This window comes from Diceros bicornis, chromosome 18 (genome assembly GCF_020826845.1).
Source record: "Diceros bicornis minor isolate mBicDic1 chromosome 18, mDicBic1.mat.cur, whole genome shotgun sequence".
Taxonomy (NCBI): domain Eukaryota; kingdom Metazoa; phylum Chordata; class Mammalia; order Perissodactyla; family Rhinocerotidae; genus Diceros; species Diceros bicornis.
The window spans coordinates 28732297-28751644 of NC_080757.1; the positions used below are offsets into that span (position 1 = coordinate 28732297).

General features: G+C 38.1%; 1 protein-coding gene across 15 annotated transcripts in view; it reads left to right on the forward strand.

The window, feature by feature from the left end:
- The window catches only part of TRIM37 (tripartite motif containing 37), a 153765-nt gene that overhangs the window by 72897 nt on the left and 61520 nt on the right, over positions 1–19348 (forward strand). For 13 of the 15 annotated variants that reach the window (XM_058560526.1, XM_058560525.1, XM_058560523.1 and 10 more), the window contains 2 exons: positions 4610–4695; positions 14021–14215. In XM_058560526.1, coding sequence (XP_058416509.1) covers positions 4610–4695; positions 14021–14215 — 281 coding nt within the window. The remainder of the gene's footprint in view (positions 1–4609; positions 4696–14020; positions 14216–19348) is intronic. The other 2 variants (XM_058560537.1, XM_058560539.1) reach the window with 1 other exon arrangement.

Below are 19348 nucleotides of genomic sequence, written 5' to 3' on the forward strand. Positions count from 1 at the left end.
GTTTTCTCTATATGTATACATCCATATAATATCTCTCTAGTCAGACTATTTTGTATAATTCATAGAAATAGCACAATTAATCTTGAGCTATTCTGAGCACTTAGGGAATCATAAAATGTTAGAAATTAAGGTCAATTTCTTCCTTTTATAGGTGAGGAAATAGGCAAACAGTTTGTTTGGATAATTATTATAAACAGCTTTTAACTAACTAGAACACATTTAATGAATAGGTGTTTTCTTTCGATAATGATTATTATAAACAGCTTTTAATTAACTAGAACACATTTAATGAATAGGCGTTTCTTTCCTTCTCCCTCCTCTTCCTCTACCTCCTCCGTCCTTGGTGTTTCTACAGTAGTACTGTAGAAACACTTTATTTTTTTCTTTTTATTTTGAGATAATTGTAAATTCACGTGTAGTTGTAAGAAATAATACAGAGATCCCATATACCCTTTACCCCGTTTTCCCCAATGGTAAGTAACATGTTGTAAAACTATAGTACAAGATCACAACTAGAATATTGACATTGATATAGTCAAGATATACAACATTTCCATCCCCACAAAGATCCCTCGTGTTGCCCTTTTATACCACATCCTCTTCCTCTGCTTCAAACTCCTGGCAACCACTCATGTGTTCCCCATTTTTATAATTTTGTCATTTAAAGAATGTTGTATAAAAAGAATCCTACAGTAAGTAACCTTTAGGGATTCGCTTTTTTGATTCTGCGTAGTTCTCTGGAGATTCATCCAGGTCATTGTGTGTATCGATACTTCATTCCTTTTAATGCTGAGTAGTATTGTGTGTTGTGGATGTATCACAATTTGTTCAATCATTCTCCTGTTGAAGGACATCTGAATTGTTTTCAGTTTTTGGCTATTATGAATAAAGCTACTATAAGCATTCATGTACAGATTTCTTTATGAAGATGTCTCTGTTTCTCTAGGATAAATGCAACTGCTGGATTTTATGGTAATTGAATGTTTAGTTTTTGAAGAAACTGCCAGTTTTCCAGAGTATCTGTACTATTTTGCCTTTCTATAAGCAACGTATGAGTGATGGTTTCTGTGAATCCTCACTTGCATTTAGTGTTGTCACTATTTTTTTATTTTAGCCGTTCTGATAGGTGTGTAGTGATATCTCATTGTGGTTTTAATTTACATTCCCCTAATGGCTAATGATGTTGAACATCTTTTCATCTGCTTAATCTGCCGTCTGTATATTCTCGTTGGTAATATTTCTCTTCATGTCTTTTGCCCATTTTCTAACCGAATTTTTTTTTAACTGTTGTTTTTTTTTTTATTATGGTAAAATATACATAACATAAAATTAACCCTTTAGGCCGTTTGTAAGTGCAGTTCAGTGGCATTAAGTACATTCACATTGTTGTGCAACCGTCACCACCATCCGTCTCCAGAGCTTTTTTTCATCTTCCCCAACTGAAACTCTATACCCATTAAACAGTAACTCCCCTTTTCCCCCTGCCTCACCTCCTAGAAACTACTGTTGAGTTTTGAGAGTTCTTTATATATAGGTACTAGTCCTTTGTCTGATACTTTCAAATACTTTCTCCCACTCTGCAGCTTGTCTTGTTGTCATCTTAACAGTCTTTTGCCAAGCAAAAGTTTTTAGTCTTCCGACAGTGTTTTGTAGTTTTCAGAGTATATGTTTTACACTTCTTTTGTTAAATTCATTCCTAAATATTTTATTCTTTTTCATGTTATTGTAAATGGAATTGATTTTTTTTTAGTTTCCTTTTTGGATTGTTCTTTTTAAGTATATGGAAATACAGTTTGATTTTTGTCTATTAATTTTATGTCTTGGAACTTTGCTAACTTGTTTATTAGTTCTAATGGCGTTTTTTTTGGGTGAGGAAAATTGACCCTGAGCTAACATCTGTTGCCAACCTTCCTCTTTTTGCTTGAGGAAGATTGTTTCTGAGCTAACATCTGTGCCAGTCTACCCGTTTTGTATATGGGATGCACCACAGCATGGCTCAATGAGTGGTGTGTAGGTCCTCGCCCAGGATCTAAACCTGTGAACCCCAGGCGACCGAAGCAGAACATGCAAACTTAACCACTATGCCACCAGGCTAGCCCCTCTAATGGGTTTTTAAGTTCTGGATTTTTTAAGTTTTTCTGTCTACAATGTATCATCTGTAAATAGACTTAATTTTACTACTTCTTTTCCAATCTAGATGTCTTTTATTTCTCTTTTTTTGTCTAAGTGTGCTGGCTAGAATGTCTAGTAGAATGTTGAATAGAATTAGTGGGAGTGGACTTGCTTGTTTTGTTCTTGATCTTAGACAGAAAGTATCCATTCTTTCACCATTAAGTATGATTTTAGCTGTGAATTTTCTGTTGAGGAAGTTCCCTTCTATTCCTAGTTTGTTGAGTGTGGGTTTTTTTGTGTTTTTTTTTGTGTGTGTGAGGAAAATTAGCCCTGAGCTAACACCTGTCACCAATCCTCTTTTTTGCTGAGGAAGATTGGCCCTGGGCTAACATCCGTGCCCATCTTCCTCTACTTTATATGTGGGATGCTTGCCACAGCGTGGCCTGATGAGCGATGCGTAGGTCTGTGCCTGGGATCTGAACCGGCGAACCCTGGGCCGCCAGAAGCAGTGTGTGCGAACTTAACTACTACGCCACCAGGCTGGCCCCTTGTTGAGTGTTTTTATCATAAAAAGGTGTTGGATTTTGTCAATTTCTCTTTCTGCATCTATTCAGGTGATCATATGATTTTTGCTTTTTATTCTATTTGTATAGTGTATTACATTAATTGATTTTCATATTTTAAACCAACTTTGCATTCCTAGGATAAATCCCACTTTGCTGTGGTTTGTAATTCTTTTTACATTTTGCTGGATTCTGTTTGAGATTTTTTTTATACTCCTCATAGTGTTGCACATTTCTCTGCAGCTCTAGTTTACAGCCTGCTTCTCCTCCCAGGCAAAATCTCTGATGCTGGAGTGAGGACAAAAGTGTGCTAATTTCTCCTGCTTCAGAAGCTGAACCAGTGGGGGTGGGGGTGGAGGAGTGAGGGGCTGTAGTCTCAGATCTTTTCAGCTTGTCTTCTCAGGCCTGGGTCTTCTGCCTTATGAGTGAATTGGGGCAAGGGTGAACCAGTATTCTCAGCATGCTGCACCCAAGGTAGAGCCTTGGGTCTGGGTGGAAGAATGGAATCCCCACCTCTTGGCCACATATGCCTGACCTTAGCCTCAGCAACAGGTAGCTGGGGGTGGGATGAGAAATGCTGATGTTTGCCCTTCCTGGGAATATAGCCCTTCTGTAGGGAGCTGTGGGAAATGGGAGCCCTATGTTCTTAGCTACAGTAGTCTGGAGTGGAATTCCTGTATCACTGAATTGGGAGGGGAAGGAGAGAACGGTCTTGGTTCAAGTACCACAGACTCACTGTTCTCACCAAATTTTAGTACATTTTCTTGAGGAGATGTCTTTTCATTTGCTGTATGCTCTTAGAACTGTTTCCAGAATCTTTAAAGATTTTATTTATTTATTTTTTGCCCCCAAAGCCCCAGTAGATAGTTGTGTCATAGCTGCACATCCTTCTAGTTGCTGTATGTGGGACGTGGCCTCAGCATGGCTGGAGAAGCGGTGGGTCGGTGCACGCCTGGGACCGAACCCAGGCCGCCAGCAGCGGAGTGCACGCACTTAACCGCTAAGCCACGGGGCCGGCCCTGTTTCCAGAATCTTTAAATGGTTGTTTTAAAAATAATTTTCACCAATGTCACTGGAGAGCAGGTCTGCAAAGCTCGTTACACTGTCAAGCTGGGAGTTGATCTTGAGACTTTTTAAAATTTCCAAAGCTAGCATCAGTTAATGCTGTTCCATATAGTACTTTGTCATTGAAAATAAGGTAATAGTGTTTTTGGTATGAGAGACTTTGTAAGGACTTTGATAGGAGGCAACATCCTCTTTTCTGAAGTAATATTTTAAGAAAATAGTATTTAGTCATATACAGTAATTTGAGCATCTTTCTTTTTTTAAACCTTAGAATGTAGTGTCTTAAGCCGAATTTACTACTGTTATGTTACAAATTCTTTTTTTTTTTTTTTTTTTTTTTTGGTGAGGGAGCTTGGCCATGAGCTAATATCTATTGCCAATCTTTCTCTTTTATTGCTTGAGGAAGATTAGCCCTGAGCTAACATCTGTGCCAGTCTTTCTCTATTTTGTATGTGGGTCACCGCCACAGCATGGCTGATGAGTGGTGCAGGTCCGTGCCCAGGATCCGAACCCATGAACCCAGGCCGCCAAAGCAAAGCACGCCGAACTCAACCACTACACCATGGGGCTGGCCCAAAGTTACAAATTCTTTGAAGCTATACTCTCTTCTGCTTACAATGATTCACAGATTTTCTATTTTAAAAATTAAATGTTGCCAACCTATCTTGTTATTTTTAAAAGGTGATTTGAACAATAACACTACCCATACATGTGATAATGACAAAAATCTTTTTACTCATTTTTGTATATAGAAATATCCTATGTTACTTCACAGGAGAAAGCTATGCACTACTGTTATAAAATTCATTGAGGTGTGACAATGTTAATTGTATTTACTATAAGGGAATGATGAATTTTGATATGCTTAGGTCTGGAGAGAATGATGTGGAATACAACAACATGGAATTGGAAGAGGGAGAACTTATGGAAGATGCAGCTGCTGCAGGACCTCCAGGTATAGAGGCCAAGCCCCACAAGTCTGTCTTGTCTTTGCTCTTCTCTGACTGTGTTATATTTTAATATGTGGCAGCCACTGCTCTCCGTGGCTCATGGTGTTGGAAGTGCTATATTTTATATATGGATTGTAGAGTGTATTAATAATGGTATTTAAAATAATAATAATAGCTAACATTTGGTAAGTGTTCTTAGGTACCACTCAGGCATTGTGCAAAAGCACTTAATGTGTACTTTATTTCTTTACTTATAAAATTCTGTAAGATTGATTTTGATATTATCTACTTTTTATAGCTATAGAAACTGATGTGTAGAGAAATTAAGCCACTTGCTATCTTTTCATAGTTTAGTAAATGAAAGGGAAGAATTAGAGTTCCACATTTGTCTGAATTCAAACAAGTCATGGTCTTATTTACTGTTGTATACTATCTTTTTATGATATGTAAGTCTTGTTTGTATATCAGTTTGATTATAGAATAATCTGAATAGAATCATTGAATCTGACTTACAAAGGACCCTTTGAGAGCTCATTTTATACATGAAAACAACTCAGAGATTTAGTTGTCCAGATCACACAGGTAGTTGCTGGTAGAGCCAGGCTAGAGCCCCACATCGTTATCTCCTTGGACCCAGTTTTTTGCCAAACCATGCTGCTGCTCCTGGGAAGAACTGACTTAGATAGCAGCTGTCTGTTTTGTGTTCTTGGACCTGTTTTAAGCATACAAATCTTGGCTAGAACAATTCTAAGCCAGCTTTGTACTGCTTCTGCTTTACCTTTGTTGCCCTTGGTGTGAACACTGGCATATTCTATAGCATGCTTGGATACCTAAAGACCTCTTAAATACTGGTCCTCAGCATTTCAACTTCTGCCTATGCTCTGTACTCTTCCTACTTCTCACTTTATTCTTGGGTTATCTTAGTCACACCTGTATGTTGTTTCTGTCTATATGCTGGTTACTCTCTAAGTTCTATCTCTAGGCTTTATTTTTTTTCATGACTTCCATGACCCATGTAGCAGTCTGGTTTTGATGTCTGAGACTCAGCATCTCCCAAAGAGAAATCATTATCTTTCCATCTACCAGCCTGCCTGTCAGTTTATAGCCACCATCTTAGTGACTGATAGTGCTATACATTCTTCACCTTTTCCTCTCCCTCAAACTCTACCTTTAATATGTTACCAAAATCTGTTGATTCTCCCTCCTAAATGGTGCATGAATTCATTTGTTAATCCCCATTCCTTTGCCCTTCCTAGTCCAGGCCAGTGTCTTTCAAAGTGGCCTCTCATCTGGGTTCCTTGTATCCATTATTGCTCCCCTCCATTCTGTTTGCCATGGCGTGAGTTCAGAATGAGTTTTTTTTTCCCTCAAATTAATATCTGATCATGTCACTTCTCTACTTAAAACGTTTTATTGAATTCCGTTTACTTATAGGATAAAGTCCAAACTCATTAATATGGTACACAAGGCCCTTCCTGTGCTGGCTCCCGCATCTGTAGTCTTACCTCTCTCACACTCCCCTGTGTCATTTTTCAGCCCAGAAGAGCCTCTTTCAGCCCCTCAGATGTGCCATGGTATCTCTCACCTCTTTGCTTACACACGTTGTTCCTTACACCCTCTTCTCCTCCCAGGCATAGTCAGCCTGTATTCCTTCTTCGTTTTAGCTTGTATTTTTCTTCCTGGAAGCCCTACTAGACTGTTTGCCCTGGGCATCTTTTTCTGCTCTCTCAAATTAACCCATTTAGAACATATATTAAACATTATTGTAATTGCTTATTTAGGTGCCCATTTTCCCTTTCATTTCTAAGTCAATGAAGCCAAGATAATGTGCCTCTTGATTTTGTATCCCTAGCACATAACACAATATGATAAGGAGTCCTTTACTATTTTTCAGATAAAACTTTGAGTGAATAGACTTATTACTGTGTTGAATGTAATTTTCGTGCTTTAAAATAGTACAGAAAAATTCAGAGGCTACCTTGATATAAAAATGGAAGATGAGAGGGCCAGCCCCATGGCCTAGTGGTTAAGTTTGGTGCACTGCACTTTGGCGCCCCAGGTTTGGTTCCCAGGCGCAGACCTACACCACTCGTTAGCAGCCGTGCTGTGGTGGTGACCCACATACAAAACAGAGGAAGATTGGCACAGATATTAGCTCAAGGCCAGTCTTCCTCAGCAAAAAAAGAAAGAACATGAGTGTGATGAGTCAAGGTTACTGAATATTTTTCAACCTTGTGGGTTTTTTTCTTAGTTAAATCTGTCATTTCCTCTCTTAAATTGTGTTGTAGGAAAATTCTTGTATATAAGATTTTTATACATACTGAGTAAACAAGGTTATAGTTTTCAATTAATTTATTCATTTGTTCACCAAAAGTTTGCTGAGCACTTAGCTGGAACTGGGTACTGTTTTACTTTCTGGAACTACAATATTGAATCAAAAGACGTCCCTGTTCTCATGAAGCTTATGTTCTAGAATTCTGAAATTATACTTTATTCATTTAATAAATATTTTTTGAGGACCTGTTATAATTCAGACACTGAATTCTAGGTGCTGAGGATACAATAGTGAACCAAACACAGTTAATTTTTATTATGTGCTTTTGGGAATTTTATGTATTTGGCAGATATTTGTTGAATGTCTTCCCTATGTCAAGATTTCTGGAGAATACAATGAAAAAGACTTATTCTTAAGTAATTTATAATCTAAAGGTGAATAGATGTATGAACAGTTAGCTAAAATATAAGACAGTACACATACTGAAGAATTCCAAATAATTTCTTTAGGTACCACGTCCTCAAGGAGGTGGAACGTAGCTCCCCACCCTTAAATGTGGGCTCTGCTTAGTGACTTGCTTCCAAATAGTAGTTTAGAAAGGGGGGAAAATAACTTTATACTAGAGAAACCTGGCAAACATTACCTTAGTCAGGTTATCAAATTTAACATCATCAGTGTGGTCATGTTGATAGCATATACCTTTGATATGGTGTGTTGAGAATCACACTTTACATCTGTAGTGTCGTCCTCCTCAAAATCCATGAACACAATCTAACCATGAGAAAAATACCACGTAAACCCCAGTTGAGGGACATTCTACAAAATGGCTGACCAATACTTCTCAAAATTGTCAAAGTCATCGGGGCTGGCCTGTTGGCGCAAGCGGTTTAGTACATGTGCTCCACTTCGGCAGCCTGGGGTTCGCTGGTTTGGATCCCGGGCGCGCACCAATGCACCGCTTGTCAAGCCATGCTGTGGTGGCATCCCATATAAAGTGGAGGAAGATGGGCACGGATGTTAGCCCAGGGCCAATCATCCTCAGTTAAAAAAAAAAAAAAAAAGAAGATTGGCATCAGATGTTAGCTCAGGGCTAATCTTCCTCACCAAAAAAAGAAAAAGAAAAAGAAAAAAAATTGTCAAAGTCATCAAAACCAGGAAAAGACTGAGAAACTGTCACAGACCAGAGGAACCTAGGAAGAAGTGACCAGCTAGATGTAATTTGACATTCTGGGTGGGACCCTGGAATACAAGAAAAGGACATCAGGGAAAAATGAATGAAATCCAAATATAGTATCGAATTTAGTCTGTAATAACATATTAATATTGGTTCACTAGTTGTGATAAATGTACTATAGTAATGAAAGAAGTTAACAGTGGGGAAACTGAGTACGGAATTTACAGAAACACTCTGTATGATCTTTTCACCTTTCTATAAGTCTAAAACGATTCTGAAATAAAAAATTTTAATATATAAAGCAGTGAACATCAACTAGATAAAAGGTGAGATGGGACTGAGTGTGGAATGCATTATTGTTATGTGATAATTATAGAAGGTCCATTTTAAGCCTATTGTGGTTAATATTTCAGAATCACACAGTCATCTAAAGAATTATGTCAATTAGGATGTTAAGTTGTCCATTAAACAGGAGAAAATCCTATACAGACGCTAGGTATAAAGTACAATATTATTTACTTAATTTCATTTTATAGGCACATTAAATAAGGATATAGCTTGAAATAAGAGATATTTAGTGACTCAGGTGGCCTCCTTCCTGTAAGAAGTGCTTTTAGTTTTTTCAGTTATTTTCATTTTGTTGCAAGAGAACTTATGCTTAAAAATATGTGCTGAAAAAGGTTGTAACATTCTTTTTTTTTTTTGTGAGGAAGATCAGCCCTGAGCTAACATCCATTCCAATCCTCCTCTTTTTACTGAGGAAGACTGGCCCTGGGCTAACATCTGTGCCCATCTTCCTATACTTTATATGGGACACCACCACAGCATGGCCTGATGAGCGGTGCATCAGTGCGTGCCCAGGATCCGAACCCGAGTTGCTAGCAGCAGAGCGCGCGCACTTAGCCGCTACACCACTGGGCCGGCCCCAGGTTGTAACGTTCTGACCTAGAACATTAGCTAGTTGAATCAGCTAAGTAGGAAAAAGTTATTTTCTATTTGCATACCTTGTATGACTTATTAAACATTGTAATAATACTTCTTATTTGAGAACTAAAAGGTTCTGGCAATATAACACACTTGTAAAACAAATTGATGTTGTATAAGATTATTACTCAAAACATTTATTTATTTCACATTAAAGATTTTTAAGGTTACTTGTTCCACAAATGTTTAATGAATGCCCACTAGGCATCAGGCATTGTGTTGTTCATTGGGGTTATAAGATGAGTGAGCATCACTTTTCCTAAATGAGATTCTAGCACTAGTCATTGCAAAACTTTGATTGTAAATATAGAGATACAAGGTGGTACCAAAAATGGAAAGAAAGCTAATTGGGAATGGATGAAAAAAGGCTTCAGAAAGGGAGTGATGCTTGATCTTGCTCTTGAAAGATGAGCTGAGAGTTCATTAGGAGAGCAAGGGAATAATGAGATAAGAAAGCAAAGGCATTCCAGGAAGGAGACGCAGCTTTGTTCTCTTTGGGAACTTGAAATAATTGAGATTTTAGTTTTAATGGGGGCAGGTCAATGTTAGATTGGTAGGCAGAAACAAGATCAGGTAATGGAGAGTCTTATTTGCCAGACTTAAGGAGCTTGGGCTTTATTCCATGGAACCATGAAAGGTCTTTAAAAAAGAATGTGATCAGATTTGATTATATAGTGGAAGATGGATTAAAGGTGGATGAGACAAGATTAGCTAGAATACTACCAAAATGTTCCAGGAGGGGAAATTACTAGGGCCTGAAATAAGGCAGTAGCAGTAGGGGTGGAGAAGCAACATTTTGAGAGATGTTAAATAGTAAGAATCTGTAGGACTTGGAATCTAACTGGATGGATTGCAGTTGATAGAGATATGAGGATGATTTCTTAAGTTTTCTAGGTTAGGCCATGCCATTACATAAGATAATGAGTCCAGGAGTAGAAGATAATATATTCAGTTCGATCCCTGTTGATTTTGAGAGACCTGTGGGACATGTATGTGTTGATCTCCAGACTCATGTATCTAACTGCTTAGAAGATCTCAGGTGTGCAGTCTGGTCTAGAAATACATATAGATTTTTTTTAACAAGCACTATAATTTCTATTAATTAGAATAAACAAATTAATTTTAAATATTGTCCAAAAGACTCATCCGTAATATATAAAGAACTTCTACAAACTAATAAGAAAAAGATACGACAACCTCCTAGGAAAAAAAGGCAAAAGATTAGAATAGACACTTCACAAAGGAGGCTATCCAGATGGTCAATACACATTTTAAAAGGTGTTCAGCCTTTTTCATCAGAGAAATGCAAATTATGATGTGTCCCAGTGTAGCTTTCTTGAGTTTATTTATTCTATGTGGAGTTTGTTGAGTAGAGCTCATTGGGTGTATAGATTAATATTTTTCATTACATGTGGGAAATTTTCAGCCATTTTTCTTCGAATATTCTTTGTCTTCTGTGACTCCTATTTTGTGTATAATGGTACACTTGGTGGGGTCCCACAGGTCTCTGAGAACCTGTTCATTTTTCTTCATTCTTTTTTCAGGAAATGCCAAATAAAAACCACAGTGAGATACTACTGCACACTATAATAGCTAATATTTTAAAAACTGGCAATACTAAATGTTGAAAGCCTGAGGAGAGACGGAAACTCACATATGCTGCTGCTAGGAGTGAAAATGGGTATCACTACTTTGGAAAACTGTTGGGCAGTTGTGCTAAAGCTGAACATACACATACCTCTGGCTCCACCAGTTTCAAGAGATATGTGAGCCAGTGTTTGCCAGTAGATTTTTACAAGAATATTTAGAGCAGCATCATTCTTTTTCACATAGTTTTTTGTTATGTTTTTTAATTTAAGAAAAACAAATGAAATTTTTTTGTGTGCGAGGAAGATCAGCCCTGAGCTAATATACGATGCCAATTCTCCTCTTTTTGCTGAGGAAGACTGGCTCTGGGCTAACATCCGTGCCCATCTTCCTCTATTTTATATGGGATGTGGCCACAGCATGGCTTGACAAACAGTGCATCTATGCATGCCCGGGATCCGAACCTGTGAACCCCAGGCTGCCGCAGCGGAGCATGCACACTTAACTGCTGCGCCACCGGGCTGGCCCCAACAAATGAAATTTTAACAAAGGACGGATGTAAAAAAGTAGAGAAAACTGGAAAGGTAGTTTGGTACTAGACTGTGTAGGACCTTGAATGTCATGGTGATGTGTACAGGCACTGTATATAATCAAGAACTGACGTAGATCAGTGTGATGTTTTAGCAGGATTAATCTAGCTTGGCTCAGAAAGAGAGGAAGCTGTCACTAATCATTTGCTTTTTCATGAAGTGTTTTATTTATTTATACGTATATATATTTGTATGTGTGTGTGTGAGGAAGATCAGCCGTGAGCTAACATCCATGCTAATCCTCCTCTTTTTGCTGAGGAAGACCAGCTCTGAGCTAACATCTATTGCCAATCCTCCTCCTTTTTTTTCCCTCAAAGCCCCAGTAGATAGTTGTATGTCATAGTTGCACATCCTTCTAGTTGTTGTATGTGGAACACGGCCTCAGCATGGCCAGAGAAGTGGTGCATTGGTGCGTGCCCAGGATCCGAACCCAGGCCGCCAATAGCGGAGCGTGTGCACTTAACCGCTAAGCCACGGGGCCGGCCCTATATATATATTTTTTAATGTGAGCCTCAAGAGTAGATATCTGCTTATAATTGTAGTAGCTTTATTTTTAGTAGCCAAAAGCTAGAAGCAATCCAAATTCTTTCCCAATAGAATAAAGGAAATTGGTTATATTCATATACTGGGATGCTACACAGCAATAATGAAAATGAATAAACTGCTATGTACAGGAAATAAATAAATCTCATGAACATAATGTTGAGCAAAGAAGCAGAATATAAGAGTACATGCTCTATCATTACATTTATATATAAAGTTCAAAAACAGGCAAAACTAATCCATGGTGTTTAACTCAGGATGGAGGTTACCTTTGGGGAAGAAGGTCAGTGAGCAGTTTAAGAGGCATGGGAAGATTCTGGGTGCCAGAACTTTGTAAACATTCGTTAGGCTCATACTTTCACACACACGTACAAACCCAGAATGATGGCAGTATTAGCTCTGAGAGAGGGAAAGTGAAATAGGTACTACAGTCTTTTTTTTTTTTTTTTTTTGTGAGGAAGATCAGCCCTGAGCTAACATCCATGCCAATCCTCCTCTTTTTTTCCCTTTTTCTCCCCAAGGCCCCAGTAGATAGTTATATGTCATAGTTGCACATCCTTCTAGTTGCTGTATGTGAGACGCGGCCTCAGCATGGCTAGACAAGCGGTGCGTTGGTGCGCGCCCAAATCCGAACCCAGGCCGCCAGTAGTGGAGTGCGCACACTTAACCGCTAAGCCACAGGGCCGGCCCTGGTGCTACAGTCTTTGATGCTTGTGGATGATGAGTATGATAGTAGGAAGGATGGAAACGTGGGAAGAAAGGAGTAGCCAAAGGGCCTAAAGCTCAAAGGAAAGGAGTTTTTGCCCATAGGTGAGAGTAATGGCCTGGAAGAGCAGGGAGAAGCAGGAGACTGCTAACACTCCTTTCTGTAGTGTGGGTCCATTTAACATGGGAGAATGGGCAACTTCTATTTTTAAAGAAGAACCAGATATCAGGGCAGTAGATACCATACAGTGGGCTACTGAGCTTATTTACTATACAATCAGAACCACCTGAGTAGCTCTTAGGGAACGTTCCTGGATCCCACTCCAGTATTCTCATTCACCACACCTGGGTTGGAACCAGGACTCGAACTCCTTCAACTGACAGGCAGCCTGATTTGGGAACTCCCTATTAAAGGAAAAGAGTTAAGAAACAGTTGCAGAGTGGAGGGGAGATAGTTTTCTGTTATTTTTAAAAGGAGTTGCATTGGGTACAGAGGCTGGGAAGAAAAATTGGCAATGGGATGATAAATCCTTAGAAGAGGAAGAAGTAGGAGAAGATGAGGACATGAGCATGTGAATACAGATGAAAAACATATAAGTAAATAATTCGCCTGAAGCCTCTGAATAATTAAACTCTTTCTCCTATGTTATTTCCTGCCAGATCTCTTCGAAACACTCATGAATAGTCAGAACCTGATTAGTTTATGTTATTTTTATATTACCTACTTTAAGACTTTGCTTCATGAAACATTTTTTAATGTTATGATTTTTTAGAATATGTTTAAATAGTTTTATAAAAGGAGATCAGTTTTAACCAACATATTCATACCTAGTATTTGCTAGGCATTGTACTAGGCACTAGAGATAAGTCAGGTGGTTTTCTTCACTTAAGGAGCTTACTCCAATATAGGTTATATAGACATGACATTTGCTCACAGATGTCTCTACTATACATCAGTCATTAACAAGTTTAGTCTAAAAACTTCAGATTTTACTTCAGTATTTAATCAAGGTAGAAAAAAAGTCTCCCAAACTGTTATGACCTGTACATTTTGCTCTCCAGAGACCTGGAGAAGATTGCTATTTTGGTGTATACCTCCTTAGCATCTGTTATATCATGGGGATTTGTCTTTCATCCAAGACCACTGGGTTGATGTATTCTCCTTTTCCTCACCCTCATTCTGCTAATGGTATATATTATACATTGTCACCTTTTTATTTCTTGGGCTCAGGATGAAGTTGAGGGTTGCTCCTGAATTCTGGATAGTAATGAGGCCAATCACTGTAGTTGTGTACACCTCTCTGGCAATCTGGTTTCTTCTATGTGCTTCTCATCATGAACATCAACTCCTAAGAGACAGGTCCACAGACAAGTATTCAAACAACATTAACCAGTTTACTTTTTTTTTTAAACATACTTAAATTTGTGCAAATACACAGCATGCATTTTTTACATCTCTATTTCTTTTGCAGGTAGTAACCTTGGCTATGTGGGTGCCAGTAGCAGAATGTCAAGAAGAGCACATTTATGCTCTGCTGCTACCAGTAGTTTATTAGACATTGATCCTTTAATTTTAATACATTTATTGGACCTTAAGGACCGGAGCAGTATGGAAAATTTATGGGGCTTACAGCCTCGCCCACCTGCTTCGCTTTTGCAGCCCACAGGTAAAATATTAACAGTCATTTCCCTTCTTTCCACGGTTCTCCAAAAGAACTCTTGAATTTTAATCCAAGTATTTCATCTAAGTGTTGGAACATGGTATGTTTCTATAGCAAATTGAATTTTTCATTGTATGTCATAAAAATGACAAATTAATTTTTTGTTGCTGTTGTTCAAAGGTGTTTTGTGCAAAAATGTCCAAAGGTCTGTAAGAAGGTTTTTATATGATTTGGCTGTTTAGATTGTGTCTAGTTTACAGTTTGATCCATATGAAATACAATTGTCCTCTTTGTGAATGGACTTAGAGTTTTGTAGGCCTCATGAATATTCTAACTTTCAAGTGGAACTGTGTCTAAATTGAATATATAAAAAGATGGTTTACTCATGCTTTGATATTCAGTAGCCTACAAATGTACACCAGTTAGTAGCAGTGTTTTATATGCAAAAGTTATTTGTTAAAGAGAAATTACATTTGTGTTACAGTAATATGATGTATACACATGCCATATTGGATATATAGTCAAACCCTGGAGTTTTTGAAACTCCCAGGCATAGTCATTTTGAATAGCTAAGGATTTACCTTTAAATGCCACATTTTAAAAACTATTTTTGTTGGAAATCTAAGATATACTGAACATTTTCCTACCTTCTTAAACAATAATATTATACAAATCAAATCAATTATCGAGAACAGCGTTTTTGATACTTTTTTTTTTTTTCGGTGAGGAAGATCAGCCCTGAGCTAACATCCATGCCAGTCCTCCTCTTTTTGCTGAGGAAGACTGGCCCTGAGCTAACATCCATGCCTGACTTCCTCCACTTTATGTGGGCCGCTGCCACAGCATGGCCTGACAAGCGGTATGTCGGTTTCTCACCCACGCGCCTGGGATCTGAACCCCGGGCCGCCAGCAGCGGAGTGCGCACACTTAACCGCTCTGCCGTGGGGCCGGCCTCTTGATGCTTCTTTAAAGCAGCAGAGGGGGCCGGCCCCGTGGCTTAGCAGTTAAGCGCGCGCACTCTGATGCTGGTGGCCCGGATTCGGATCCCAGGCACGCACCAACGCACCGCTTCTCCGGCCATGCTGAGGCCGCATCCCACATACAGCAACTGGAAGCATGTGCAACTATGACATGCGACTATCTACTGGGGCTTTCGGGGAAAAATAAATAAATAAAATTAAAAAAATAAAAAATAAAGCAGCAGATCTCGTTTTTCTAACAAAGTCTGGGGCAGAGCCTTAGTGTAAAGAATGGAGACACAAAACTGCTCTAGTGGGGGACAGACTCGGAGCCTGGATTATTTAGGTCTCTTCCTTCCTAAGGTATACTTCCTGGGAGTCTGGGTCCTCAATTTGAAAGACTGTCTCCAACCAGATTATGAAACAGTTGCCTTCTATTTATGGTCCAAGTACATTTTGTATTGTACTTGTACTTTTGTAGCACTTATCCCATTGTATATAATGTTAAATTTTTTTCTGAGGCAATTTTATTGTAGAAAACTTGGAAGATATAGAAGAAAATAAAAATCACACATAATTCTTGTGATCAACAAAGAAATACTTTTTTAAAAAAAATACCACATTGGCAAAGGTTTTGCTTAAATTATTACCAGTGTTCCTTGCAAAGACCTAGTGAAACAGACAGGTTCCGATTCTGCAGGTAGATGTGTACATTGGTTTAACCTTTTCGCAAGAAAATTTTGTAGTAGGCTTAAAATACCTCTATCTTTTAATCCTGTAACTTCTAATAGTATATCCCAAAGAGAAAGCAATCAGAATTGTTTGAAAATATCCAATAATATAATTATGGCTGAAAAATTACAGTTTAGCCATGAAATAGCATATTTTATAGACAGGTAAAATCATATTTTTGAAAAATATTCAGTGTCATTGGGAAAAAGAATGCAAACTATATAAACAGAGTAAGATCTCAGTTCTCTAAAAATTTAGTTTTCTATGTAAAATTAATAATGTAAATGAGATGACCCGTGTTTCAAATCCAGGTGGTTAAAATACTGATGACAAAGGAGGATGGGGGAAATAGTAGAGAGGAAGAGCAAGTCTTAGATTTAAACATCTTGAGTTTGACATACTAGTGGGGTATCAAAGTAGAGACGCCTAGTAGATAGCTAAAAATTAAGAACTGGCATGCAGGCAGTTATTTGCCTAGAGATGATTCTGGATAATTAAAACTAAAGGAGTAAAACCGCAAAAGAGAGAGTTTCAAGAAATTTTTTTTAAAAAAGACCAGGGACATAATTGTGATCAATATCCATTTTTACTGAGTGTGTGGAAGGTGAGCCAGATGAAGAGCTTTTGGAAAGGAGGAAAACCAAGAGAACAGAGTCAAGGAAGCCAAATGAAAATAACCTGTCTGTGACAGGATATTAAAAGTTAATGTTGCAGAAAGATCCAGCTTTTTATTAAAATGCTTTTTGGGTTTCCATGTTTGTTTTGGTTCTTTGTGTATTCTTTTCTTCTCAATCTGTATACCTTTCATTTCCTTTTCTCGTCTTACTGCATTATTAGCTAGGACTTCCCTTATGATGTTGAAAAGGAGTGGTGAAAGGGAGTATCGTTGCCTTGTTTCTGATCTTGGTGGGAAAACTTTGAGTTTCTCACCAGTAAGTATGATGTTGGCTGTAGGTTTTTTGTAGATATTCTTTATCAAGTTGAGGAAATTCCCCTCTATTTCTAGTTTACTGAGAGTTTTTTTTTTTTTTCTTTATCATGAATGGGTGTTAGATTTTGTCAATGCTTTTTCTGCATCTATTGGTGTAATGTGATGGATTGCATTAATTGATTTTCAAATGTTGAAGCAGCCTTGCATACCTGGGATAAATCCCACTTGGTTGTGGTGTATGATTATTTTTATACATTGTTAGATTCTGTTGACTAATATTTTGTTGAGGATTTCTGCATCTGTGTTCATGAGAGATATTGGTCTGTAGTTTCCTTTTCTTGTAATGTCTTTGTCTGGTATTGGTATTATAGTAATGCTGTCCTCATAGATTGAGTTAGAAAGTATTTCCTCTGTTTCTATCCTTAGAGATTGTAGAGAATTGGCATATTTTTTTCCTTAAATGTTTGGTAGAATTCACCAGTAAACCCATCTGGGCCTGATCCTTTCTGTTGGGGAAAGTTATTAATTATTGATTCTATTTCTTTAATAGATTTAGGCCTATTCAGATTGTCTGTTTCTTCTTGTGTGAATTTTGGCAGATTGTCCTTTGAGGAATTGGTCCATTACATCTAGGTTGTCAAATTTGTTGGCATAGAGTTGTTCACAGTATTCCCTTGTTACCTTTTTATTTCTTTTAACACATATTGAGTGAATACCTATTATGTATCAGACTCACTGCAAGTTCACGTTCTTGATGACTATGCTGTAAAAGGAGCATTGTAAGAGGCATCAGGGTATGAACTATAGGTAGTGTAGCTGAACCAGATTTTAAGGTACATGTAGTGGTAAGTAGAACTAGAAAGTCAAGTTGGGTCTGTCTGTGGAAGGCCTACCCTGAGGAATTTATTCATAGTGGGCAGTGGGGAGCTATTCTTTTGGTTTAGGAGTGGTTTGATTCAAACTGTTTTTTAGAAAACTGGCAGTGCTGAGAAAACTATCAGAAATGGAAGTTTAATCAGAGTACTATTATAGAAGTTTATTTCAGTGATTCCTAGTATGAGAGGGCAAATTCATACATTTCTCTGTATTTTCTCAATCATCATATGCTTAAAAATATGTGGAGCTGGGGTAAGGTCTTCAGAATCTTTTGACATTATAAAAGTTCTACTTAACCTCTAGAGAATACATTAATCTAGGCAATATATAATTAAGATTTTACTTATAGCATGGCAGTGATAATATTTGGAACCTTGTGAAGTTAGAGTTTGTAGGGTTTGGCAACCAATTGGAATGTGGTAAAGAGGACTCTAAGGAAGCTTAGCTGGTGACCAGGAGAAGAGTGGCAGCATTGACAGATACTGAAGTCTGGAGGAGAAGCTGTAGAGAACTGTCGTTCCTGAAGACCATACTGAATGATGTGAAAGAAATGTTACAGATAAGACTCTCAATTGTAATTAGCCTTATAACTTGGCAAATTCAGGAAGGCTTCTCATCATCAGTGCAGTAAGTATTCTTAAATTGTCAGGTTCCCCTGGTGTAAGGTCCCATGGCACCTTACAGTTTCTTGTCTTGACACTCATCGCACGGTACTGAAATGGATGATTTTCCATTTTTCCCAGCTAGACTGTGACCTTTATGAGGGCAAAGGCTGAGTGTTCATCTTGTTCACTGTTGTATCCCCTGCCCAGCACAGTGCCTAGCATTTGAAGCAGGCTTGGTAATGGTTTATTGACTTTTCTATGTTCCCATTTGGGATTTTTACTTTTTTAAAATTCTTGTCAGTTTCTAGTAATAATAAACTGAACCATGTGGGTTAATACAGATTTTCATATTTAAGTCCGTGTAGACATGGGGGTGGGAGGTGGGACCCACAAAGACTTTATTTAACAAAACATTGTGAGTATTTTGTACTCGCATAGAGTTTGGCCTGGAATACAAAGATCACGAAGATGTGATCTTCACCCTTAGGTTGTTCACAGTCTACATGTTTGTCTTCCTTACTGTATTATGTTATAAGTGCTGCAGTAGAATTATACTCCATGTACTGTACAAAATTAGGTAAGAAATGATTTGGAAGGAAAGGGCCAGTTGGTGGTTTTGGTGCCTGAAGGACGGGACAACTCAGATTATATTTGATGAGTTTGGGTTGGTGAATGTGACAGAGAGAGCACAAAGGGAATAGGACATATGAAAAGCATGGAAGCATGTTAGAGCATGGCTGATGTATTAGAAAGAGTTGCAAGTAATTCCAGAAGATTGGGTTATGTTTGGGGTATAGGTGGAAGATAAAGCAACTGAAAGATAAGGTAGAATCAGATGATGTAGGGTCTCCTGTGCCATGCTGGTGCTTTCCTAAATGATTCTAAGCAGGAAAGTAATATCTGATTTGGTTTTTAAAAACTGCTCTGACGTCTTGGTGGACAACAGATTGGATGGAACTACACTGCAGAGTGCTTTCACAAACATTGAGTCTCCTGAGCCTCATGACAGCCCTGTTATGTGTATATTATTATTTTC